At 43.8% G+C, this 26,271-nt stretch overlaps 1 protein-coding gene across 1 annotated transcript in view; it reads left to right on the plus strand.

Annotated features, from left to right (window-relative positions):
- The window catches only part of CELF4 (CUGBP Elav-like family member 4), a 1,498,022-nt gene that overhangs the window by 1,469,839 nt on the left and 1,912 nt on the right, over positions 1–26,271 (plus strand). The window contains exon 12 of the mRNA XM_029581031.1: positions 4,730–4,895. Within this exon, the coding sequence (XP_029436891.1) occupies positions 4,730–4,857 (128 nt within the window). The 3' untranslated portion in view covers positions 4,858–4,895. The remainder of the gene's footprint in view (positions 1–4,729; positions 4,896–26,271) is intronic.

Consider the following 26,271-nt stretch of genomic DNA (forward strand, 5'->3'; position numbering starts at 1 on the left):
AACTGACATAAGAACATAAGACGTTTCCATACTGGGTCAGATCGAGGGTCCCTCAAGCCCAGCATCCTGTCTCCAACAGTGGCCAATCCAGGCCATAAGAACCTGGCAAGTACCCAAACAGTAAATAGATCCCATGCTACTGATGACAGTAATAGCCAGTGGCTATTCCCTAAAAGGTGAATTTTAAAAGCCCGACACGCACTTTAATTAGGGGATGTGCAAATATGTCGGGCTTGTGCCTGGCAAGTGGATTTTAAAAGTCACCCGGATGTGCGCATAAATGCTGCAGTGCATTTGTGTGGGCGTGGTTTGGCAGGGCATGGGCATTTCGGGGGCACGAAGCAGAGGTGCCTGCGTAAATACTTATGCGATCCAGCGCGTGCTGAGGCCCTCCGCCACGTAACTTTACTTCTGCCATGGATGCCGGGTAAGTTATAAAACAGGCAGATCGGCAGGGTCTTAAGGGGTCAGGGTTAACTGAAGGGAGTGAAGGCTATTAAACCAAGGGGGGTTGAAGACTTATTGGGCGAACTGGGGACAAACTGGTAAAATTGAAAAAGGCATTGGCACGCATCCCTTTTAAAATCCCCCGATTTACACGGTAGTGTTAGACGCCCCGGGTCCCCTCACCTTGAAGGGCAGAAGGCTCGCTCCTGCCCTAGCTTTCAGTGGCCCTCGCCTCCAGCACTGGCTCCTGCTGCCAAGGCCTGCCTTTGCCCTCGCAGTGCCTCCCGACGCCTCCTGTGGCCTTCCTAGGCGCGTGCGCGCGCGCCACTTCCGGCGATTTAAAGGGCCATGAGCGGGGAAAGTTTCCTGCGGCCCTGGAAGATGGCATCAGGCAAGGCAGGTATAAAAACCCTGCCTTGCTGTTCCCACTTCGCCTCAGCAACGGGTCTTGCTCTGCTCAGAGTGCGAGTTGTGCTTCGGTTCCTGCTTCCTGTGATCCTGTTCCTGCTTCCTGTTCCTACTCCACCACCAGCTCCAGCTCGTGGTCCTGTTCTTGTTCCTGGTCCCTGTTCCTGCTCCTCCTCCCCTCGGATTGCTCTTCTGGCTTTGAGCCTGGTTCGTCTTTGGATTCTGCCTTGCCTGCCGCCCATCCTGACCATCTGCCTGTCCACTGACTCTTCTTGCGAGCTGCTGGCCCCGACCTCGGGACTGTTCCTGTTTCTCCCTGCCTGCTGCTGATCCCGACCTCTGGTATGTCTGACATCGCATTAGCCTCCTTGGGATTGTCTTCGTCGAGAGACCCGCGCCTAACTCCTGCCGACCCCGGTACCCAAGGGCTCAACCTGCAGGGAACGTGCGCTGGTATAGGTGAAGGTCCTGTTGGGTCTTCTCTCCCTGCGTACTGCCTCCCGACGATGAGGGCCTACAGGAGGATCCCTGCTGTAGGCAGCGTCAGCCTCATCTCGGCTCAAGGGGTCCACCTCCGTAACAGGTAGAAGTGGCATAAGCGCGCACTTGCACATGCCCACGTAAAATTTGGCGCACACGTGTATGCAGCCAGGCTGTTTTATAACATGCGTGCATATACGCATGCAAGTTATAAAATAGCTGCATCCCTGGGCACGGGCTGATGACTATGCACACATGTGCTCCTGCGCCGGTTTGAAAGTTACCTTCTTAGTCAATCTGACTAATAGTTTATGGACCTCTCCTCCAGAAACGCACCCAAACCCTTCTTAAACCAAGCTAAGCCAGCTGCCTTAACCACATCCTTTGGCAAAGAATTCCAGAGCTTAATTATGTGTTTAGTGAAAAATAATTTTCTCTGATTTGTTTTAAATGTGCTACTTGCTAACTTCGGGGCGTACCTCCTTGTCCTTCTATTATCTGAAAGAGTAAACAACCAATTTATATTTACCTATGCTAGTCCTCTCATGATTTTATAGACCTCTATCATATCCCCTCTCAGCCATCTTTTCTCCAAGTTGAACAATCCTAACCTCTTTAGCTTTTCCTCATAGGGAAGCCGTTCCATCCCCTTTATTATTTTGGTCCCCCTTCTGTGAATCTTTTCCAGTGCACCTATATCTTTTTCGAGATACAGTGGCCAGAATTGCCCAGAGTACTCAACTTGCAGTCTCACCATGGAGCGAAACAGAGGTACTAAGATGTTCTCCATTTTATTCATCATTCCTTTCCTAATAATTTCTAATATTCTATTTGTTTGTTTGACCGCTGCAGCACACTGAGCCAATGATTTCAATGTATTATCCCCTATGATATCCACATCTTTTTCCTAATTGGTAACTCCTAATAATGAACCTAACATAGTGTAACTATGACGTGGGTTACTTTTCCCTATATGTAACACCTTGCACTTGTCCACATTAAATTTCTTCTGCCATTTGAATGCCCAGTCTTCTAGTCTCACAAGTTCTTCCTGCAATTTATCACAATCCGCTTGTGATTTAACAACTCTAAATAATTTTGCGTCGGCTGCAGATTTGATCATGTCACTCGTTGTTCCTCTTTCCATATCATTTAAAAAGCAACGGTCCAAGAACAGATCCCTGATAAGGGCTGGTGTAATCCTGTGTCGTTTCAAATGACTGTGTATATCTTTTAAAGACATCCGTCAGATTTGTCTGGCGGGGGTCTTCTTTGTGTGAAACAGGATTGTTTGGTGTCCTGTTCTCTACTTCTTTCACGGTGCTGACCTATACATAGGGAGTCTGTATCTATAATGGGACGAGAATGCATGGCCCATACATAGGGAGTCCGTATCTATAATGGGATGTGAATGCGTGGCCCATACATAGGGAGTCTGTATCTATAATGGGACGTGAATGCGTGGCCCAAACTCCACGTTGCAGCTTTGCAAATTTTTTCTATTGAGGTTGACTAACAAGCAGCCATTGCCTTGATATTATGGACCTTCATTAGTAGGGTTTCCATGATTTGCCCACCACTGAAGTTAGACTGGTGGGTAGTTGCTCGCCCCATCTTTTTTGCACACTTTTGTGTACTGGGACTATATCCACTCTCCTGAAGTGCCTTGGAACCTTACCTGTCTTCAAGGACAAGTTGAATAGAGCTGTGAGGGGTGTAATCAGAACATTTTTCAGCTCTTTTAGTATCCCAGGGGTATTCACTGTCAGGCTCCATGGCCTTGTCCACCCAAGCATTATATGCCGAGGATGAGTACCTGGATATTAATCTTATCAGAGGAGATCTCATATCCGTGCAGCAGACCATGTTGGGATTTTTCTCATAACATAGAACTTCTCGTGCAAACAACAAGCAAATTCTGGGTTTTTAATCTAAGACAGACATTATCTCACCTCCCAATTCGTATCAGCCAAAGGAAAAAAGGATCGGAATTCAAGACGGCATGGGGGGCAAACAGAGGTTCCTTAGTTGAAGCCAGAAGTCAAGCAAGGTCTGTTTAACTGCAAGGAGAAGGGAAAATGGGAAGGCTGGATGGGCCTTACTACAGTCACCAAAAAAAAAAATTATATATATATATATATATATATATATATATATATATATAAATTAGTATACGCAGGGTGATGTGAAAATCCTAAACTGAGTTTCCCACTTGTGGTTTGTGGTATTGAGGCTGAGCGCAGAAGAGAGATGTCCCCAGTGATTAATATTTGTCCTGGAACTCCTGGAGTATCGAAATGACAATCCGTCTGTAAGTGCACAGTGTCAGCAGTACAGAATAACAGGGACGTGTAGCTCTGGTCAACCACAGAGAGGAAATGGGACCATAATCAGAGGGGGCAGAAGTGGCCTTCGGGCGCCTCTCCTGCCCAGCAAGGTCCTCAGTTTCCCTTTCAAGGCTGAGGAAAAGGCTGGCATGGATACTCCGTCCCGGCTGCTGCTCTCACTGCTCCGTCTCTTGGAACAGGAAGATGACAGTGCACCTCTTGGTGCTGTTAGGTTTCTCACGCCAGCTCCCGGTTGCAGGTGTCTTTCTGACATCCCTGCACATTGTACAGAGAAAAGATTCTGCTGGGCATGGAGGTTGGAGATCAAGCAGAACGTATTTATTTGCTTGGACGTTTATATGAGTTAGGATGAACATGATAAACTCATTAGGAAAAGGTCTGCTCAAGACTGCCAATTTAGTGGAAACTAAAATGATGGTTTGTTTGTTTTTAATAGGGTTATCCTTGTATTAATCCACATAGCCCTGCAAACGTTAAATGTTATATAACACCAGGGTCCTTAGCCAACAGCCCAATGTATTTTTCGGTGGCTTGGCTGCTTCACCCTTCTCTAGGTACATGTTAGTAGTGGGCTTTTGTAAGGAAGTTAGATTGCACGGAAGTGGAGGTTAATAAACTGGGGTTCAGAGCTTCCAAGTAACTTCAAGTCACGAGTGACCCTTTGGAATGGTCTTCGCTTCCTTAATCTCCTTTCCTGCATCATCCTGGGATTTCCTCTGGCTGATGAGGGAAAGGAGCTTTGCAAAGCTCTGTGAGTGCTGCTCATGGCCTGCAGTTAGTTGCCAGCTCTGGTGATGACGATGATGGTCAGAGCATCCCTGGTGACACAGAGAGTCATGTACGATCAGTCTGCCTTGCACTGAGATGGAGGCGCTCCTTCCATGGGATACACCTCTGCCTGTAACCCAACCCCACTGGCAACCATCTCCATGACCCCCTTCCTTCCCTTCCACCACAATCATTCTTAAAGTGGATTCACTGTACGTGTGGCGCTCCAGTGGCCTTCAGCTTGTTGAACCCCCCTGCCTTGCATCATGTTTTCACAGGTTTTGTGAGTTTTGACAATCCTGCCAGTGCCCAAGCTGCCATCCAGGCTATGAATGGTTTCCAGATTGGCATGAAGAGGCTGAAGGTGCAGCTGAAACGGCCGAAGGACGCCAACCGCCCTTACTGAGAGACTGCATTAGTCGCTGGGAATAAGCACTAGCACAGGTAACGACACAGGAAGACTTTGTGGGGGAAACTCGAGGGCTTAGTTCACAGATGCTCAGGCAAAAAAAAATAAAACTAAAAAAAATAAAACCATATATCTAACAGAAAAATCAGGATGCACAGAAAAGTTAGGCATTTAGTAATGTCCATAAACCTTTCATCCTCTGTCCATTTATTTGCTCCAGCATTGATGTTGATCTGGACTGGTGTCAGTCTTAAAGCAGGAGGACATGTTAAGATCTGTGTAGGTTGTGAAGTTATCTATTTACCTGAATTCCATGTAAATAGCTGAGAATCATTCACTTCTTAGGTGCTACATGTGTCTGTGTGCCAGCATCTGAGTACAAACCAATTATGGATGAACCAGCTCTGATGATACAAAGTAGTGGGTTGTTTTTTTGTTGTTTTTTTTTAACAACCTAACAAAAACATTGGTAAGCATGTATACCTTTAGCAACTTGTGCTTTGGAAGAGTCAAATTTTCAAAGCCTGTTTTTTGGGGGGGTTTTTTTGCGAGTAAAAGGCTGTTAGAAAAAAAAGCTGGGTGTGCGTAACAGTGCAGGCGGTACCTGGTTACATTTCTATTATGCAAACCAGGGGCCCGGGTGGAGGGGGATGGGATGTACTTGGAACTTGTGTACACATCTTTTGATTTTTAAAAAAGTGCGTGCCTAATTTACGGCCCTTCTCGATGTCGCACCCCCCTCCGAGTTAACCTGTGCAAGTACCAGGCCAACCACCCCGTACATTTTATAAAGTGGATTTGTGCTCATCAGTTTCACTTTGAAAAGTCAGCCCCATAAACGATCTGTGCTGATTTTATCCGAACCCAAGACTTTAATGATGGTGCTGCCTTGTTTCTACTCACGCATTCCTTTCTACGAACGATATTTTAGACCCGTCAAAAGGTTGCAGCACATAACCAGCAAAGTAATATAGCAAAGCTCTTGATTGCCCATACGAGGCCTACTTTTTCTTTCGATGTCTCAGATTGACCAGCAGCGCCTACTAAAAGTCTGGTCCCCAAATCCCTAACCCCAAGATTTGCCTCTGTTAAAATGTTCAGCTGTGAGCTCTTTATGCCCTGCAGGGAGGTCCATTCCACCACCCCTACTTAAAGCAAACCGAGTAAAATGTACTTTTGCTAATAAAAATGGGAAATCTTGTGTTTTGTTTTGTTTTTAATTTGAAGTCCTGCATCTCGTGTGTACGCCGCTGCTGGCGGAGGTGTCAGATATTTTCCAGCGGAAAGAAAGCGGTGGAGAGTCCGTATGTTTAACCTGCTTTACTTTGCAGAGGAGGTCACTCCTACACCAATGCAAATAAATGGTGCACAGGAACTGGAATGAGTCAGTACTCTGCCCCATTTTACATGCAAGATTTTACACAAGCAACTTCTGTTTACCATGTCCTAGATAGTTCCCTGAAAGCTGCCGTGGTGAGTAATAGACCCTTCTTGTGATGGAAATTACATTTTCACATATTAAATTTTGTTAGTTTCCCTTATTTTTTTGTTTAATTCTTGGACCGATCTTCCATAATTCCTGTGTTCCCTTGGGAGCAGTCACCTTGACGACAGCATCCCAGGTGACCTCACACATCTTTGATGTTTGTTATACCATTTGTCACATTAGTGCGAGTATCAGCTAACTGGATACCACTGTGTGTGACATCGTTTTTGGATAATGCCACCAAGGGAATTGTGACAAAACTAGTTAAAGCATTTTAGAAATGAAAATGGAAAAAAAACCCAAACTTTCAGATCTTACACAGGATGACTACTATTGCTTGCTCTGTGCACTTCGGAAAAATGATGTGATCCAGCTGGGAGAGTATTATACCATGAATGTAAAATATAAGGGGCCCTCTCACCTCTGCTGCGAGAAGGAATACTAAAGGTCACAGGCAAAATCTACCGATTGCTGGTTTGGTAGTTTGCCGTTGTTACCACTTGTTTTGCTGTAATTTCCAGCTCTGCTGTTTTGGGTTTTTTTGGTTTTTTTTTAATCCAGTTAGCACTTTTCAATCTTTGCAGAACGGCAGAAGGGGGAGAGAGGTAAAGAAAGAAGCCAGAAGGTGGTCGCGCACCTATTTAGGATCTGGGTGCTGAGGCTCTCTCTTGGGCTCACACTTGGCTATCTGGCCCCAGGTCACTGGTGCAGTTTTGAGCCAGACTCGTCTGTTCAACTCCCCTTTCCGAGCGTTCTGAAGTCTAGAGTTTGACTTTCTCTAGCAGGAAAGCTAAAGCTTACAGCTTGCAAGGAAAGTTCTCCTCCAAAGCCAAACCCTTTCCTCCAGCCCTAGAGGCCAAAAGGGATTGGTGCCACTCCTCTAATGGCATATTTGTCATAATAATTAGTCTGGTCTTCCTTTTTTCCTTGCCATCCCTATGCCATCTGGTGCTGCTTGTCCTACAGAAGACATGGAGAAGCGATCAGAAAACCAAGAATAAATTAGCGACGCATAGTGGCATGGTGTTAAGATGGAACCTTTGGTGGTTGTGCTGCAGACAGTGGCTCGCCCGTTGACCAAAATGCTAGATCTCCCCGTGCACCCAGATCCTGCGGGTGCGCATGAAGCCGTGCCCATCACACAGCGAAGGTTTATCACGTGGCTTTATCTTCCGAAACGTCCCGGGCCAGCGTGCCTTAAAATAGAAGCGGCAAAAACAAGACCGATCCACTTTGCAAAGGTCCTCCGTGGCGAGTTATGTGATATTATGTGGGATGTTGCTGTATTTGTACACTACCTCCCTTAGACATAGTCTAGCCGAAAGTGGTTCACAGAACACGAACGTAATTGCAATAAATAGCAAACACATCTTACAGATAACACATCAAAAAATACAAGTATGTATTAGCGTTGCAAAGGAAAGCTTGTGTAGCACCGGGAAAAGCAGCTGCGTTCAATCCAGAAGGCGCTCTGATTGGCATGTGTAGTTCACAGCTTGTAGCCGAAAAGGGGAAAAATTGGCTCGAGTTTCCTTCTTCACATCTTGAGTACCATGTCAACAGAAACTGGAAAGAAAATAAGACTTCATCTTGTCAGCAGCAAGGAGGGAAGATGATTTGGTTGCTGGTGGAAAAAGTAGGCAATTCTGTCAATCCAAAGCACAATAAAATAAATAAAATAAAAAGAAATAACATCCAGAAGAATGAGTAGTGAGAAGAATGAGAACATGGCCCCAGATGATCATCTTCAGCTTTACCCTCGCTTCTCCACGCTTTTTTAATAGCAGCTTTTAAACTTATTTGCAGTTCGCATGCGCCTTGAATCCGCACTGCCCATCACATAGGCCCTGTATTTTGCTTAATTTGAAAAATAAAAAGGCAGATTTAGTGCTTGTGAAAAATAGTTGACGGAGAGCAGCAGCATCTTGAGCATTCTGTCCAAGAAGGAGGTGCCAGGCGTGGCACAGGTGATGAGTGTGGAAGAGTTCGACTTGTGCAGTAGTGCAAGGCTCCCATATAGCCGGTGCGAAGCCTTAGGCAGGGCTTGCTGTCATGGTTTCGTGCCCTAGTTAGTAAGTGGCTCCACAGCAGCATAACATTCACGCACTGGTTTACTGTAGTGCAGTGCAAATCCAGTCTGATAACTGCGCCAGAGTCATTAGTCCTATTGTTAAGTTTCGGAGAGGCGTGATATTCCAGTTTTAACATGGGCTTGACCAAAAGAATTTTACAATTTAAAGTCTATAGCTAGGGTTGCTTTGTCTCCATTTTTGTATATCTAGCAAAGGAAAATCCTTAAGGGTTAAAGTAACTATCAATCAAAATGAGCAAGGTTCCATCATAAATCTTTCAGAGGTCGATATTCTTGGGCATTTCTTCAGATAACTTTTGAGTTGGCCAATATTTGGAGGTAGCCGAGCAAGTTATTCAGCTAACTCAAGATGTGGCAAACAGCAGGGTTAAAGTTATCTAGGGAAACTTTAAAAGTAATCAACTATATTATAAGAATATAGCCAGTTGAGCAGCAATTACCATTACAAAAAAAGAAAAAGTCCCTCTGAGCAGGCCTACTGGCCTAGACCCCACCCCAGTACAACAAATGTTGACCCTCCTGGCCTATCCCAACCCACATTTCCCACAATATTTTGAAATCGTACTGGGTCTTTAGGTCCGCAAAAGCCTCTCTCTCCCCAAATTGCCAAAACTCTTCTCCCTCAGCAGTCCCCCCTCCCCCTCCTGCACATCGACCCAACCCTGGGAGCTCGGATTCATTCGGATCCCTGTGCATCCGGCGCTGCTCTGATAGCGTTGCTCACCATAAACGGGTTTGGGGAGGAAGGGTTAGGGCTAGCCTGAGGGGACGGGAGAGAACAGGCCACTGCAGTGACCCTTTACTAGGAGAATATTTTGACAATCCTGGGGAAGAGGGAGGAGGGAGGTTTTCAAAGCTTTAGTCCTGCAAAAAAGTTAAAGTATTTGGGAGCTTCAGGGGGAGGAGAATCTGCTAGCAGGGTCAACATATGTTGCACTGGGGTGGGGGATTGGACTGCTAGGCCCGTTCTGATTATTATTATTTTTTTTGTAATGCTAATCGCTATGCAACCATTTTTTTTTTTAATATAGCCAGTTAAGGTTAAAATCATCTGGGTACATTTAACCTGATAATTTTGAAACCTAACCAGCAATATTCAAACACAGCCACTAAGGTTTCAAAGTTATCGTGGTAGCTTTACCCAGGCAACTTAAATTGACGATATTCACTGGGATGAATATCTCTGATAACTTTTCTGGCTAACTTTAGCCAGGTAAATTATCTGTTTTTACGTGGGTTTTGTTTTGTTTTGTTTTTTTAAATTGACTTCTCGGTTTTGCGCATCAGCTATCCTGAAAAATCAGCTGAGAAATAAACACTCGGCCCTTTTTTATTTTCATTTTTGCATTATCATTGGGCAGTTTGGGAACATTAAGGAAGCTGCAGAAATCCAGTGCATCGTCTCTGGGTTAAACCTCTGTTTGTTTTCCTCAGCCTACGCTAATCCTTCTTCTTCTCTATCCTATATCCCCTAACTCACCTTTCCTCAGATCTTTAACTCTATCCCCAAATGCTTTCGAGCAAAGATCAGTGACCATTTTAGTAGCCCCCTCGTGACTAACTCCATCCTGTTTATATCCTTCTGAAGGTGCAGTCTCCAGAATTGTACACAGGATTCCAAGTCAGGTCTCACCAGGGACCTATACAGGGGCAGTGTCACCTCCCCTTTTCTGCTGACCATTCCACTCCCTATGCAGCCAAGCATCTTTCTGGCTTTTACTATCAGTTTATCTACCTGTTTGGCCACATTAAGATCATTAGATACAATTACCCCCATATCTTGCTCTTCCTTTGTGCTTAGAAGAATTTCACCTCCAATACTGTACCTTTCCCTTGGGTTTTTGCATCCTAAATGCATTACTCTGTATTTTTTGGAAATAAATTGTAGCTGCCAGACCGTGGACCATACCTCGAGCTTTGCTCGATCCCTCCTCATGTTTTCCACTCCTTCCTGCCTGTCCACCCTGTTAGAGATTTTGGTATCATCAGCAAAAAAGAGAAACCTTTCCTGACAGCCCTTCCTTTATGGCACTCACAAAAATGTTGAAAAGAACCGGTCCCAGGACTGATCCCTGAGGCCCAGTGCTAGTAACACCCCCCTCCTCAGAGAAACCTCCATTTACCACTCCCCTGTGTCGCCTCCCGCTCAGCCGGTTTCTAACCCAGTCAGTCACTCTAGGATCCATGCAAGACTTATTTATAAGTCTTCTGTGCAGAACTGTGTCAAAGCCCTTGATGAAATCCAAGTGCCCCTTGTCCAGTGCTCTGCCTTGATCCAACTCTCTGGTCACCCAATCAAAGAAATTGATCGGATTCATCTGACAAGCTTTACCTCTGGTAAAGCCACGCTGCCTCGGATCTTGCAATCCGTTGGATTCCAGAAACTGCCCTCTCATCGCTTTTAGCAGCAATTCCATTCGTTTGCTCACCACAGAGGCCAGACCAGCAGGCCTGTAGTTCCCAGCTTCCTCCTTACTTCCACTTTCGTAAATAGCAATCGCACCTGCCCATCTCTCATCCCCCTGAACTGCTCCAGACTCTAAAGAAGCATTGACAAAGTCAGCCAGCGGAGCTGCCAGGACACCTCTAAGTCCTCTTAATGTGCTCAGATGTCCCCCATCAAGAGGGTCAGCAGCAGCGTTCCCTCTAAGCTGTGCGCGCTGCCTGTGTGCACTCACTTAGGTCGTGGATCCCACGCACGCAGCAAAACATAGCGCACACAAGAAATCCTGATATTTGCATTACTCAAGGTGCGCGACTTGAACTTATGTTATAAAAAGTTGCAGAGAACAAGATAATGTCTGCGTATGCATCCTTTCGGATAGTTGAGGGAACATTAGGTCATTAGGGCTCGAGCGCTCCACAAAGGGAACACATTGAGCTCCCTTAAGGGGAGAAAGATGGCTGCCGCTGCTATGGACAACTCCTGCCATCCACAGTGCAGCAATGAGGGCTCCTCACCTTGAGAAGACTTCTCGCCGGCCCTCGAGGGAGAGGGAAAGGGGAGAGCCAGATGTTTCAAGAATTGGGAAGAATGGGGTAAATAAACCCCTATAGCGACAGATAGAAAGCCTGAAGAGAGACTAGCGATGGGTTAGGTCCAGCAGTAAAGAATAAATGGGAAGAATTAGCAGTTTAGAAACGTAATTTATTCTCCTGGTGCACTTGATGTGGCCCTTTTGCTGCTTGATTTAATTTTGGATGCACCGGATCCAGCGGGGAAGTTCATCACAGATATTTCTTGTGACTGTGAAAATCTACAGTATTTGCAAAGACAGAAACATTTGGAGGAAAAAACCCCTAAGCCTTTGTCCGCCATTTTTAAACACGTAAAAATGGAGGGAGCACGAGGAGGATTATTCAGATCTCAGCAATGTGCGTGTAAAAGGTAATTGGAATGGGTAGTTAGACAGATTCTTAATTAACAGATCTGACAAACTACTTGGATTCTGCTCAGCTGATTGGGATATTTTAATTGGAGATATGGATAGGTATTGAAAGTAGATATTAAAGTTGCTATGGGCATATTATTCATATAGATAGATCAGAAGTCATAGGCTTTGAAACAAACAGTAGAGGCTGTCGAGCAGGGGGTCCTTTTTATTGCTTTCTCCTAAGTTTGCGGCATCCCGAGATGTCCGCTTGTCTTCCGTCCTTTGAAAGGAGCTCGTGAGCCTCAGCTTCCGATTCAGAGGCAAGATCTAACAGCCTTGGTAGGAAGTTAGCTTGGTAGAAATCAATGAATGTGTGAAATACATTTTCGGAACGCAGAGTGTGATTGCAGCCTTTTCATTAAATCTGGTGATTATTTGCCCATGTCCTGTTAATACATTTTGCTGATTATTCAAATTGCTATATTTATGTTGGTTCAAGACATAGATAGTACAGTGGTATTTTAAACATCCTGTAAGTGGCAAAACACACTCCAGCTATGTGCATGCTCTATTTATTATTTGTTGCAGTGACAGAAAAACTGCAGTGGATAGGCAAACGTTGGGCACTGTCAACGTTCAGTGGCCACAACCCACCCCTGAAATCTGATGAAGGGTTCCCAGTGGCACTGGCACATAGCCTGAGTGTTGCGTGATCAGTCGTTCTGAAAGCAGCAGCCCTGCTATTAGGGGAGTCACATGAGAACTCTACGGCATGATTGACCCAAGTTGCTAAGGCCTATGACATATCATCAGCCCCAAACAGGCAGTTTGTTATGGGTGGGTGCCCGGGATCACCAGGCATCCAAATATTCCGGATTGTCCACACATGCATCGAATGTTTGAGATGCCCTGTATTTTCACTAATTAATCTGGCGAGAGAGAACAAAAAAAAAAAGCAATGGGTGATACTTGTCTTCTGGACAACCATCCCTGATGGCAATGGGAGATGAGGACCCATGAGGACTACAGTTCACTTTATGAAGGTCGAGGTGTTGTCACACACTCTGCGCAAGCAAGTATAAAAAAAAAAAATCATAATTTGCTTTCATTCATTATTTTTACCCGAGATAGCTGGAAAGGAGGTGCCAGGGAAGGACGTGACAAGCACGCCGCATTTCCGTCATCATCCTTCTGCTGAGTTTTTGGGGTTTTTTTTACTTTTAACAAGTACAGATCGCCTTGTTGTCATGACTGGAGGCAAGTCACCAATAATCTTGCTACTGAGGGCAGTGGGCGGGGGGGGGGGGGGGGGGAGAAGGAAGACTACAGTCCCTCATCAGAATAATCAAATTGGAAGGAATGATTCATGCTAGCAAGCACATCTGTCAGAGGCCAAAGCAGAACCAGGGTGTTGGTTTTAATAAATGATGTTCATTAAATTCAGCTGAAAAATACAGTCTGCAGAGAGAGAGAGTCTGATGGTAATGGGATGAATGGAGCAAAGGATAAGCTTGAAGAGTTAGCAGTTTGGAAATGTCATTTGTCCTGGCGCTGCCACTGGGCTCGTCCCCTGCTTGCTGAGATCTTCATTTCACTCGGGAGGCAGGGAATCAGCCCAGCGACATTTCTCCTGGCTGTCAAATTCCATCAGTAAGGAAACAAAACCATTTCCTAATGTTATTTTTTTTTTTTTAAAGAGCTGATGGCTCATGATGAAAAAAAAAAAATCTGCACAATAATAGTAAAATGTAGCTGAAATGGATAGACAGGCAGGCAGCTGAACTGAGAAAAGACAAATAATGGAGATTCCACATTAGCAGGCATTGCAAATTAAATATTGCCAGGGATATTCAGCCAGAAAGATACTCAAGCAGATATGGGTAACTGTATTATATATATATTTTTTTTAAATGCAGATGCCCACATGTAATAGCGAGGTATGGTATTTGTGATCCTCATTCAATGTGCCAAGTCTGAAAGACACTTGAGATGAGTAGTACAGTGAACAGAAATGCATATTTGCTTTAGAGTGTATTTCACCTTGAATGCATTCGAAACATATCAGAGAGTCAGCAAAATTACCACTGTACTGATAGCTAGGTGGATGCTCTGGGAGCATCAAACCGGCAACTGCGAAACACATCGCAACGGGTGATGCCAGCTATTGCACGGCTTAATGCTCCTGAAAAAGTCGTAGCTAAAATCGGCGTTAAAAGCCGTGCGATAGGGCTTCGCGAAACGGTAAACCCAGCTCACTCCTCCTCTTTTTCGGATTTTCATCGCACCATACAATATGGTGCTATCCCATGCGTTAAAGGCGTTTTTCGCATGCGATAAGCCCTTCATGCATGCGAAAACGCCTTCGCGCATTTTGATAAATGAGGGGGTTAGTTAGCTAAGTTTATCCAGATAACGATACTATCCAGACTGTGTCTGAATATGGACCTCCATATGTGCATGTGTTTGTGTGTGCGCAATATTTGTCTATTGTGTGTATCTTAATATATCCCTAAGAATAGTATTAATCCCCCCAAGTCTATCTTGCTAATAATTGTTTGTGGACTTTTCATCCAAGAATTTGTCCAAATCCCTTTTAAACTCAGCTATGCTAGATGCTTTGACCACATCCTCCAGGAACAAATTCCACCACTTAATTGTGCGTTGAATGAATAAATATTTTCTCCAATTCGTTTCAAATCTGCTACTCATTGTCACACAGATACAATTGTTAGGGATATCTATTAGATGCAGTAGACAAATATTGCATACAGATGAGAAGAACCAGAGAATTAATTTATACCGCTTTAATATTGCAAGCCCTGTACAATAACTGTAAGAGTGGAGCAAAGGACTGTAGTGTGTAGGTCCCTAGCTGCTTATCCATAATTTGCTATTCAAATAAAACGGATCTTTGACCATTCCCAGCTTAAAATATCATGTCTGTCAGAAATGCAGTGCGTTAACGCTTTCACAAGGATGTCTCATGCCAACAGAGTCTATGAACTTTAACCTTTGCTTCAGGGTTTGAATGACATTGAGATGATGTCCCCTTTATTAACTGAAAGAACAATGCTATGAAGCAAAGCACTCAGGATATTTTACTACTGTTAATGTCTGGTAGCAGGGTGAGGATTTCATTGGCTTGGCTTCAGCTCAGACATATCCATAGTGGGCTTTATTCAAGAAGTATGTTTTTCCATAGGTAGTGGCACTGTATGGTTAAAGTCCCTTTTGAATAAGACCCTATGTATCTCAGGTGCCATTGTGCCAATTTTCAGCTGTTTTGATGCTCACCTCAACCCGCTGCACTCTTCCTCCCAGCCATATTCATATTACCTTTCCCCCAGCAATAGTCTTCTCTCCCCAACCCCCCAACCATCTCCACTTCTCTCTCTCCCAGCTGTCCCCAACACCATCTATCCGTCAGTCATCTCCATTTCTTTCTCTTTCCCCCTCAGCCAACCCACCTTTCTCTCCCCTCAACCTCTCTACCAGCTATCCCAACCGATCTCTCTCTCCCCTATCCCCACCACTCTCTCCCTTCCCCCAAAGTTATCCCCCCTTCCCTTCCCAAGTCATCCTCACCTCTCTTTCTCTCCCCTAGCCACCTCCATTCTCTCTCGCCTAACTATCCCCACCTCTGTTTCCCCTCTCCTAGGTAATTTCACCTCTCTCTCTTTCAGCTATCCCTATCAGCTCTTTCTCCTGCAGCCATCCTCACCTCTCTGTCTCACCCTCTCACATAAGCCATCCCCATCTCGTATGCTCTTCTTTCTTATACATATGTAGCCCCTGCCTCAGCTTCTCCTGGTATACAAGGGCTGACGAGGGAGGTAACGGAGGAGCACTGGACCCATGCGCCTGAGTTGCTCCTACACAGGGAGAAAGGGTCAGTTTTTCCGGGCCCTTAAGAGTTGTTTTTACTTAGAGTTACAGAGGAACAATAAGTACAAAACACGCTCCACACTGTAGCTGCTGTTAAAAATAAAATCCTTTACTGCTCACTTGATTGCTGGAAATAAATGCCACCACTAGGCCATATAAGTGCAAACGTATCTGATTAAGGGTGTTTTCTGTGGAATGTTTTCCCTTCAGAAGCAGAAGGAAATTTAAAGCCTTGGCCAAAAACGTTAATTCTTAACCAAAGTATCATATTCTACAAGGTTTTCCCCATAGACACAGAATGGGGAAAACTCCTTTTCTTGAATAAGGTCCTATGAGTTTGTTAACCTTGCTAGCAATCATAGGGAGGTTCATTTTAAAAACTATTTCCATAGGGAAAGCAGTGTTCATCATCACAGAAATTGGCTTTTTGAAAATTGCGTGCTCTTTAGGCAGGTAAAATTATGTACTTATTACAAAAGCGTGGGGCCTCGAATTATTGTAACAGATCCCAGAATTGGTAATGCATTGCATACAAACAAAACATTCCAAGAATCAACATATAATTATATCACAAGGTCGTTTATACCTACCAAATTAGAAACAGACTTCCAGCAGAAGTCCAGCAGACTTCTAGCAAAAATATGGTGGGATAAGAAGAATCACTGCACATTGAATGTCCTTCTTTGAACATACACAAGAGAGAGGTTTTGGAGTGGAGCATACAACAGTAAACGTGAAAATGACAGTTGCTGGTAGAAAAAGAGTGTCTTTGGTTAAGAAGCGTTGAGATATGTCCATGCCTTTTTGGCGTCCTTGAGCATCCATGAAGAAAGCCTTACGAGATGAGAAACATGGCTGTGTTTTTGGGAGCATGGGACTTGAACCTTCATAAACACTGCACAAGTTTCTTATGCTTCTTTGGAGCAGCTGCTTACTTTCTTAGATTAAGTGACGTGGTGCTGGGAGGGGTTTAAAAATATAAATAGAATAACAAAAAGCATTAATAATTTGTAGGTATTATTTTGTCAACTTATTTTGAAATATTTCCAGTTCTTCCGCCCAATTTTGTATGCCCTAAGGACGTAATAATATTGTTTCTAATTTGATGATATAAACAGCCTTGTGATATAAGTGCAAATTGATTCTTGGGATGTTGTGTTTGTAGGCAGAAGTCTGTGCTTTGGGCCTGTATTTGCGTACTTTGACCTACAGGAATAGGAGGCTTTCGAGTGAGTTTTGGAACTACGCACATACCTTTTGAATTTTCATACACAGGCACGTTGAGGTCAATATTCAAAGCCATTTAGCCAGAAAACTAACAAGTTATCGACCTAAATGGTGAGTTTTGGATAGCCCCCTCACTTATCCAGCTAAAAGAATCAACAGGGAGGGGACAAAACTGTCCTGGTACTTAGAATTGAAGACAGTGTTTCTAATGTCGCAGAGGCACATTGGACAATGTAGTGACACCAACAGAGCCCACGTGTTAGACTAATGAGAATTTGCATCGAAAATTGTACACAGATGCAGCTGACTTTCAGGTGAAGTTATGTGACCATAGGAAAAAGTCAGGATCTATATTGGATGCCACATTCTCTTGACGTGTTGCTATTCCAGTCTGGTCCTTGAGGATCCTAACAGATGTGGTTTTCAAATTAAGCAAAACATACAAATTGCCCCATTCTTGCACCACCTGTTTGTATCTCATCAATATGGATACGCTGAAAACCAGACCCTTTTGGGTTTTTCCAGGACCAAATTTGAAATCTGCATACACTATAGAATGCTCTACACTGAGCAATTCAATAACATTAACATTCTGAGCATCCTTCCAAATGCTCTAATAGATCTGGACTAAAGGAATGTCGACAAAAGAGAAATATCCCATGGCTCAGTGCTCCTGGAGAACCAGGAGGCTTTCCAATGGGGTGCAGCAATGAGAAAGCTGCAATCGACTCAAAATAGTCTTGGTAGACTTTGGAGTTACAGTGATTGAATGCAAAACATAAGATGAATTTTCTAGGAGCTGATCAGTGTACCCAATGGTGTTCTCTGTGCATTAAAGGAATGTTGAAAACTGAGTTTCTTAATCACCAAATTGAGCTGATATAACTTGAAAATCATAAAGCAGAAACACATGGGCAACTGCTTTGGGTGACTTTTCATGTTCAAAAGGGCAGGTTCTAAATAAATCCCACTAAATAAATAAACGATAAGGCAGGGCTTCCCAAATCTTTAGTCAATGTGACCCCATGTTATGCACTTGAAAATTCACATGACCCCCAAAAGAAGACCAAAACAAATTAACAGGGGTGCAGTCCCCTTCCAACAATCACGCCATTCTCACCCTCTCCACTCTCCAGCTGATCCCATCTCTCAGCCTCCACCCTCTCGAGTCAATCCTTTCTCTCAACCTCCACCACCTTTCTCAAGCTCCATCCCCTCCAGTCAATCCCCTCTTACATTCTCCAGCTATTCTCAACTCCTCAGTCCACCCCATCTCCTCAGCCCTTTTCTCATCCCCCATCTGATCCTTTCTCACCCCAAGCCCTTCCTATAACTCCCAATTCATCCTCTGACATCCCCTCCTTCTCATCCCATCCCTTCCTCACTCACATTACAGCCTCACCTATTCTGCTCTAAGCCTTCTTTCATATCTCCTGTCACTCTCCAGCTCCTCTCTTTATTACATCCCCAATTGATCGTCTTTCATTCCCTCTCTGTCATCCTCCACAGCCAAACCCTGTCCAGCTGATCCAACCGTAAAACCCATTCATGCATCTGATACCTCACTTCAAACCGTCCTTTTTCCAATCATCCTCCTGGCCAGGGTCAGCAGCAATATTTCCCCTTGGGCCTCAGGCCAAAAGTGGATGACCACTGGTGAGAAGAGAGGGCAGGATGATGGTAGGGGCAACATTTTTCTCTTGGGTAGATTCAATAGTGGGAGAGGAAAGAGGAACACTGGCAATCTCCACCGGCTCAGGCACACTGAGCCCTCCCTTTCCATCATGGCTGGCCCTAAGCCTGCCAGTGATCTGCAAGCATCAACAGCCTTAGTAATGAAAGTCAGCACTAGGCCTGTGAGCCAGTGGAAGCTCACAGGCCCTGCAGTGGCACCAAACCGTCCTCACGTAGAGCTTGTTATTGCCGCAGAAACGCACGCGAGTGCACGTTGGCTGCTTTCCACTACTAATGCTGCTGCTTCTGGCATCTGAAGAACACTGCAGTTCGAGGTACTTGTGACCCAAAATGAAAGCTTCGTGACTCAATTCCCACAGTTTGGGAAGCCCTGCTGTAAGGCTAACTTTTGAAAAGTGGTTTTTGTCTCTAGGGTCCCCGTTAATTTAGCCGATTATACGCATGTAGTGTAACTGCGCTGCTGTTTGTCACTTCTGTCACTGTTCAGTTTTTGTTGCTCATAATATCAACAATCTCCACTGCAGATCACTCGTTTTCTCATTAACATGCTGAAAATTCATGTCCAACATTTAACATTTAAAATGTCAGACATGCCTGCTTGATATGCTTTGCTTATGGACGGCCAAGCACTGACTGATTCATGGGGAAAACCTGCACGGCACGGCAGTTATTACCATGGGAAGCTTGCTGGACAGACTGGACGGACCATTGGTCCTTTTCTGCTGTCACTTCTACGTTGCTATTTCACCACTAGTCCGCTAAGGGTTTGCTCTGGCCCAGTGTATTGCAAGAGGTAAGGAAGAATGGGCCGGATTTTAAAAAGGTTACGCGCATAAATCCGTAGGATCCGGGGTGGGTCGAGGCCAGAGGCTTCCGGCAAAGCGGCCATTGCAGCTGTGTCAGAGGATCGCCTGCCGGCGCGCGCAACTTACGCCTGCCCAGAAGCAGGCGCAAAAGGTAGGATAAACATTGGGGGGGGAGGGGGTTAGAGTAGGGCTGGGGGGGGGGAAGGATAGGGAAAGGGGTGAGAAGATTAGGTTAGGGGAAAGGGAACAGAGGAAGCAGCACGGCTCGGCACGCACAAAGTGCCCAATTGTGCATCCCCCTCACGCGCGCTGACCTCGGATTTTATAACATGCGCGCGCCTGCACTCGCACGTTATAAAATCGGGTGTACATGTGCGCACGCCGGGTAGCATGAGCACATGTAGGCCACGCGCGCTTCTTTCAAAAACTACCCCAATGTCTTTTTTTTTTCATTCTTTGAGACCCAAAAGTCTTAGTAACTTAGTATCATAGCAATGACGGCAGAAGAAGACCAAAGGGTCCACCAAGCCTGCCCAGCAAGTTTCTCCTGGTAGTAACTGCCTCTCCATAGAGATTACCCCTGTGTTTCTGTTAAGGGTAGTATCTGCCACTCTGTGCAGGTTACCCCCCAAACCTTATGTTAAAAGTAGTATTTACAATCAAAACCAAGCAACCTTACTGCATGCAACATTTTTACAGCTTGAACAGCCTTCCTGATAATTCAGACAATTCTGCTTGAACGTGCTTTACGTTTGGACTTGGCCATAGACGCAATCCTGTGCTTTTCCCCTAATGTCTGCGTATCAGTACCCCAAACTGTAACGGTCGGGACCCAGCATTGGCTATCGCCTGAATCCAGTTTCCCTTTTTACACAATATTTTGAATCCCAGCCCTTGTATACTCACTGAAAAATGAAAGCATTTCAGCTAGTCAAATGCCTCATTTTGTGTTTAGGTAATGGATAAAGACATTTGTTTTATTCATGTTATCACTTTTCTAATCCAAATAGATGTATATTTTTGAAATAAGATCAAACTCAGCGTATCTCTTTCCCATATTTTAATGAGCAGTGCCCCTAGCACTCTCTGTCTAAAAGCCAGGAGAGGCATTGTGTGTTGTAAATGTATTGTAAGCCTTAAGGCTCTCTCCAGCATCTTGGCATATTTCATTTAGGTTGAAAGCAGATCCAACCTACTTCCGATTGCCTAACAGCTCTCCAAACAGAACCTTCTTCTATTTCTATTTATTTATAAAATTTATAAAGCGCACTAGCGACACTTCTGTCTAACAGTTCTCTCAACACAACCTTCTTCCAATAGTTCTCTCTGCAGAACTTTCTTCTAACAACAATCTCTCCAGGACCTTCTTCTGAAGTCTAACAGCCTCCCTCCAGAACCTTCTTGTGAATAACAGTTTTCTCTACACAACTTTCCTCTAGCAGGCCTCTCTACAAAACCTTCTTCTGGTTGCCTAACAGCTTTCTCTAAAGAACGAACTTCTGGTTGCTTAACAGCTCTCTCTCTCTCTCTCTCTCTCTCTACAGAACCATCTTCTAACTAACAGCTCTCTCTGTCCACAGAACTTCCTTCCACCTACCTAAAAGCTCTCTCTCTCTATAGAACCATCTTCTAACTAACACCTCTCTCTGTCCACAGAACTTTCTTCCACCTACCTAAAAGCTCTCTCTCTCTATAGAACCATCTTCTAACTAACACCTCTCTCTGTCCACAGAACTTTCTTCCACCTACCTAAAAGCTCTCTCTCTCTATAGAACCATCTTCTAACTAACACCTCTCTCTGTCCACAGAACTTTCTTCCACCTACCTAAAAGCTCTCTCTCTCTATAGAACCATCTTCTAACTAACACCTCTCTCTGTCCACAGAACTTTCTTCCACCTACCTAAAAGCTCTCTCTCTCTATAGAACCATCTTCTAACTAACACCTCTCTCTGTCCACAGAACTTTCTTCCACCTACCTAAAAGCTCTCTCTCTCTATAGAACCATCTTCTAACTAACACCTCTCTCTGACCACAGAACTTTCTTCCACCTACCTAAAAGCTCTCTCTCTCTATAGAACCATCTTCTAACTAACACCTCTCTCTGTCCACAGAACTTTCTTCCACCTACCTAAAAGCTCTCTCTCTCTATAGAACCATCTTCTAACACCTCTCTCTGACCACAGAACTTTCTTCCACCTACCTAAAAGCTCTCTCTCTATAGAACCATCTTCTAACTAACACCTCTCTCTGTCCACAGAACTTTCTTCCACCTACCTAAAAGCTCTCTCTCTCTATAGAACCATCTTCTAACTAACACCTCTCTCCGTCCACAGAACTTTCTTCCACCTACCTAAAAGCTCTCTCTCTCTATAGAACCATCCCCCAACTAACACCTCTCTCCGTCCACAGAACTTTCTTCCACCTACCTAAAAGCTCTCTCTCTCTATAGAACCATCTTCTAACTAACACCTCTCTCCGTCCACAGAACTTTCTTCCACCTACCTAAAAGCTCTCTCTCTCTATAGAACCATCTTCTAACTAACACCTCTCTCCGTCCACAGAACTTTCTTCCACCTACCTAAAAGCTCTCTCTCTCTATAGAACCATCTTCTAACTAACACCTCTCTCTGTCCACAGAACTTTCTTCCACCTACCTAAAAGCTCTCTCTCTCTATAGAACCATCTTCTAACTAACACCTCTCTCTGTCCACAGAACTTTCTTCCACCTACCTAAAAGCTCTCTCTCTCTATAGAACCATCTTCTAACTAACACCTCTCTCTGTCCACAGAACTTTCTTCCACCTACCTAAAAGCTCTCTCTCTCTATAGAACCATCTTCTAACTAACACCTCTCTCTGTCTACAGAACTTTCTTCTCCCTGCCTAACAGTTTTCTCTCTCTCTCTCGCTCTCTTTCTCTGTCTACAGAACTTTCTTCTCCCTGCCTAACAGCTCTCTCTCTCTCTCTCTCCATGCTAATCTAAGGGAAGGAAAAAAAATTGTGTGTGCTGACAGCTTTCATGTCTTTTAACTCAAGTGAACCTGATTACCACTCTCTTCTTCACAGCAAGCGCACCCATTGTGGAACAGGTACTTGGATTCCAGCAAGCGGAGAATTTAATGCCTTCAGTAATCAGGTTTAGGGCATTGCAATCAGACTGTTTACAGTATGACTTCAGCATCCTTTTCTCTCATTCCCTTGCAATTATGCCTCAGCAAACACCCTAAGAGGCAGCTCCGGGGACTCCGACCTTTATTATTATGTTGAAAATGTCCATCTGCACAAATTTATTTGCACTGTATTTTTATCTTTGTGAATGACAAAACTGAAGACATGGCATCAGTCTTTTATTTAACAAAAATACTTTCTTGGGATACTTAATATTTCCTCCCTGTTCTTCGTATGGATATGTAATAGATCCTTGAAAGTAAAAAGTCCCTCCAAATTGGTTTTTCCTGAAGTGCTGGATAGATCCTCCTTTCTCCTCTTCCACCACTGCCGTAGTTGGTTGCATCACCTCTCATTCTGTCCAAGCCCAGCTGGGAATGGGCTTGGACGAGAAGGCAGTCAGTGGTGCACCAACCTGTTCCACAAACGCAGCAGGAGGTAAGAGGGTGGCAGGAGCCAGCCACTTCTCATTTGGAAGGAATTTTTTGCTTCTAAAAAATGAATAAAGAAAATGACAAATCAAATCAAATATGCCGTGCCTTTAAAAAAAAAAAAAAGTCATTCAAAGGAGCAATGTAATTTACATAAGTTATTCAACAGGAGTCTTAGCATATAGAAAGTATATCCAGAATCAATCTGGCATATCCCTTAGAATACAGTTATTCAGTCTTGAACTCTATTACTGAAGTTGATGTGTTTATCAGCAGCCTTCCTTGCCTGGAAGATCTTAATGTAACATGCTTCAGAAAAAAGCCTTACAAAATATGGGGGTAACACACCTTCACCCCTAAACCCGGTCACCATAGATAACTCCCTTTGTCCTCTGCTGCTCTTTGTCTCTCCTAAATCAAAACAGTAAACTTTGCTGGTCCATGTCTCTTGCTTCCTTTGTCACTTGCACTATAGAGCACAACCCTTCCTGCTGCGCACAAGTTTTGGAGCAATTCTGAATGCTGACTCAGCCATTTGTTTATGTATGACTCACGCCTAAGAGTGTAAGAATGGTTGGCTGTGAAATGTTATATAAGAGACTTTATCTGATGTCAATACCCAGAGGGCAATGCGAAATCTCTTGAGCAAGCACTGCATGTGTTTCCATTATTGTTCACTGTTAACTATGTGTCCATAACTCTGTGTCTCACTGTTAGGCCTCCTCCATTGTCTTGTGTTTTTTATCCCCTTGTTTCTTTTTATGTGTGTGGGTTTTGTTTTTGTTTTTTTTGTTTAGTTATTATTTAATATAGTATTTCATGAGAGCTTTTTGACTGGTGCTGTGTTTTGGTGCTTTGTTTTATTTATCAGTTGATTGATTTGTCCCTACTCCCCACTCCTTCCCTTTTTTTTGAAAAGCAAATGACATAAACAGTGACAAAAAAACAAAGATACGATAAAAGAAGCGAAAAGAGAACAAGAAAAGAACGAACAAACAAACCAAAAAAATCTTTTCTTCTTTTGTCATTCAATCAAATTTCCAACCCTAAGCAGAGCCAGTCATAGCCACCACCGTCTCGCGCTGAGCTAGGAATAAAAGTTCACCCAATGACGCGAGAGTGGAGAAAAGAGTCCCCCCTCAGGCCGTAAGTTCAATCAACTAGAAGTTGAACGTGTGAAATGAAGGCGTCATGTAACAAGCTAAACAATTGGTTGCATGACCTGCCGTCTAGTTTCGTGGTGGAGGTGCCGTGGTTGAAGCATTTTTCTTGGATGTTGTATCAGTTGATGATTGGCCAGTCATGATCACGTGTGCCTATATATTTCTAATTTCTTTTTTGTTTTTTAACTTTGTGCTGCCACAGTTATTGAGATGGTTTTTTGTTTGTTGGTTTTGCCATGCTTCTTTTTTTTTTCTTGTTTGTTTTTACTTCTTTTCTTTTACCTTGGGGTGCTTGCCGTGCCTTCTTTCTGTTCTGTTTTTGATTTCTTGTCCAGCGTTTCCGTTTTCTTCGACGTCATATAGAAGAGAGAGAAAGAAAAAAAAAAAGATGGCAGATTCATAAACTTTAAACCAAAGCTAAAATCATATAATGTTTAAAAAAATACTAACAGATCAAAGACAACTCAAAAAAAATAAAAGGCTGAAAGAAAATACATGGTTGGTTTTCTTGCACTTTGAAAATATTGTGACTTTGTTTTTAATTTCATTCTGGAGAAACAGGGGTCCCTTTTTCAATTGGCAGCTTTCTTATGATGTAGAACCATTCTCTAAAGCAAAAAAAATATGAAAGTAATATTTGTTTATAGCGAAAAATAAACAAGAAATCATTTCAAAATAAGAAGCCAAAGAAGACAGTGACTTCTTGTGTGTCCACAATATTAATTCTCATGTTTCCCATTGTGGCAGCAAAAACGTGTCCTTTTTATTAGCACAATCAAAACTTTTTAGAACTTAAAAAAATACATATATAAATGGATAAAAAATGAATTTTATTTGGCTTGCAACTGAAAAAGGGTCCTTGACAAGTGTTTGATTTCTATCTTTTTTATTTTTTTAGTGTTGTAATTGTTTAAATTGCTGTGTATGGTTTGCTGTTTGTCAAAACCAACAGTGTTGAAACCTGCCAGCATGAATTAATATCCCGCATGTCACATCTTCCACCAACAGAGTGGATCTTTGCAGCACTGGCATCCCTTCATGTAATAAAATCACCTAGTGTTAGAAGAAGAACCTGATTGCTAATCCAGGATGATTAAATATTGACCCTTCCCCTACTACACCATCAGCACCAGTGTCCACCCTAGTCAGATCATGACCACATTTGCAGCAACAGCAACAACTATCTTTCCCTTTTATTGTTTTTTTTTTTAATTCAGTCATTACCATTGCCTTTTAGTTTGATAAACATGTTTCCAACACTTTCAATGAAAGCAAGTATTGGTTCTAGGGTTGTGTCCTATAGCATCGTTAAAAGATGCTCCTAGACCAAGTTCTGGGCTTCACTATCTTATAATCAGAACAGAGAATAGACTGCTAAGTAAATATGACCCCAATATGACCCAGAAACAGTAGACAAATCATCCTCACTCACTCCTATGCCTCTTCCCCTGCAGGGTTCCCTCCTTAATCTCTCCCATCTGGCTCTTTTCAGAGAGCCACCGTACATGCTAGGATCTCCATTATTGACCCTAGATCATCCCATGCCCCCTTCTATGTACAGGCCATAGATACATAGAAACAGGATGGCAGAAAAAAAACAAAACATACCGCCCATTTTTGTCTGCCCTTCCACACCAACTCCTCAGGCCATGCATTGCAATGGACACCTATGGGTGAGATGGAGAAGCCAGGGTGCAGCTGTCTTCAGAGTCACCAAATATGCTGCTCTATGTCCAGCAATTAAGTTATCACTACACCAGCTTCCCCCCACCATCACCCCAAACACCACCATCACCTCTTGAGAATTGACAACCAGCCAGGCCAGAGGAGGCAGTTTGCTGCTGCTCAACAAAAGTCAACGAGCCACGTGGCCAGCTACAAATGAACCACTCTTATAGTCACATTTGGAACCTTATTCGGTCAGGCCTCTTTTCTATAAAATTCGGAGATGCGTAAAAATAAATAAATTTATTAATAACTCTGTGCACAAAGAGTTAAACCTCCACAGGGCAAAACCAAATGCCCAGCAGACTGCACTGAACAGCTTGTTTGCAACCTGAGAAAAAAAAGCACCAGGCGGCAG

This window comes from Rhinatrema bivittatum, chromosome 1 (genome assembly GCF_901001135.1).
Source record: "Rhinatrema bivittatum chromosome 1, aRhiBiv1.1, whole genome shotgun sequence".
Taxonomy (NCBI): domain Eukaryota; kingdom Metazoa; phylum Chordata; class Amphibia; order Gymnophiona; family Rhinatrematidae; genus Rhinatrema; species Rhinatrema bivittatum.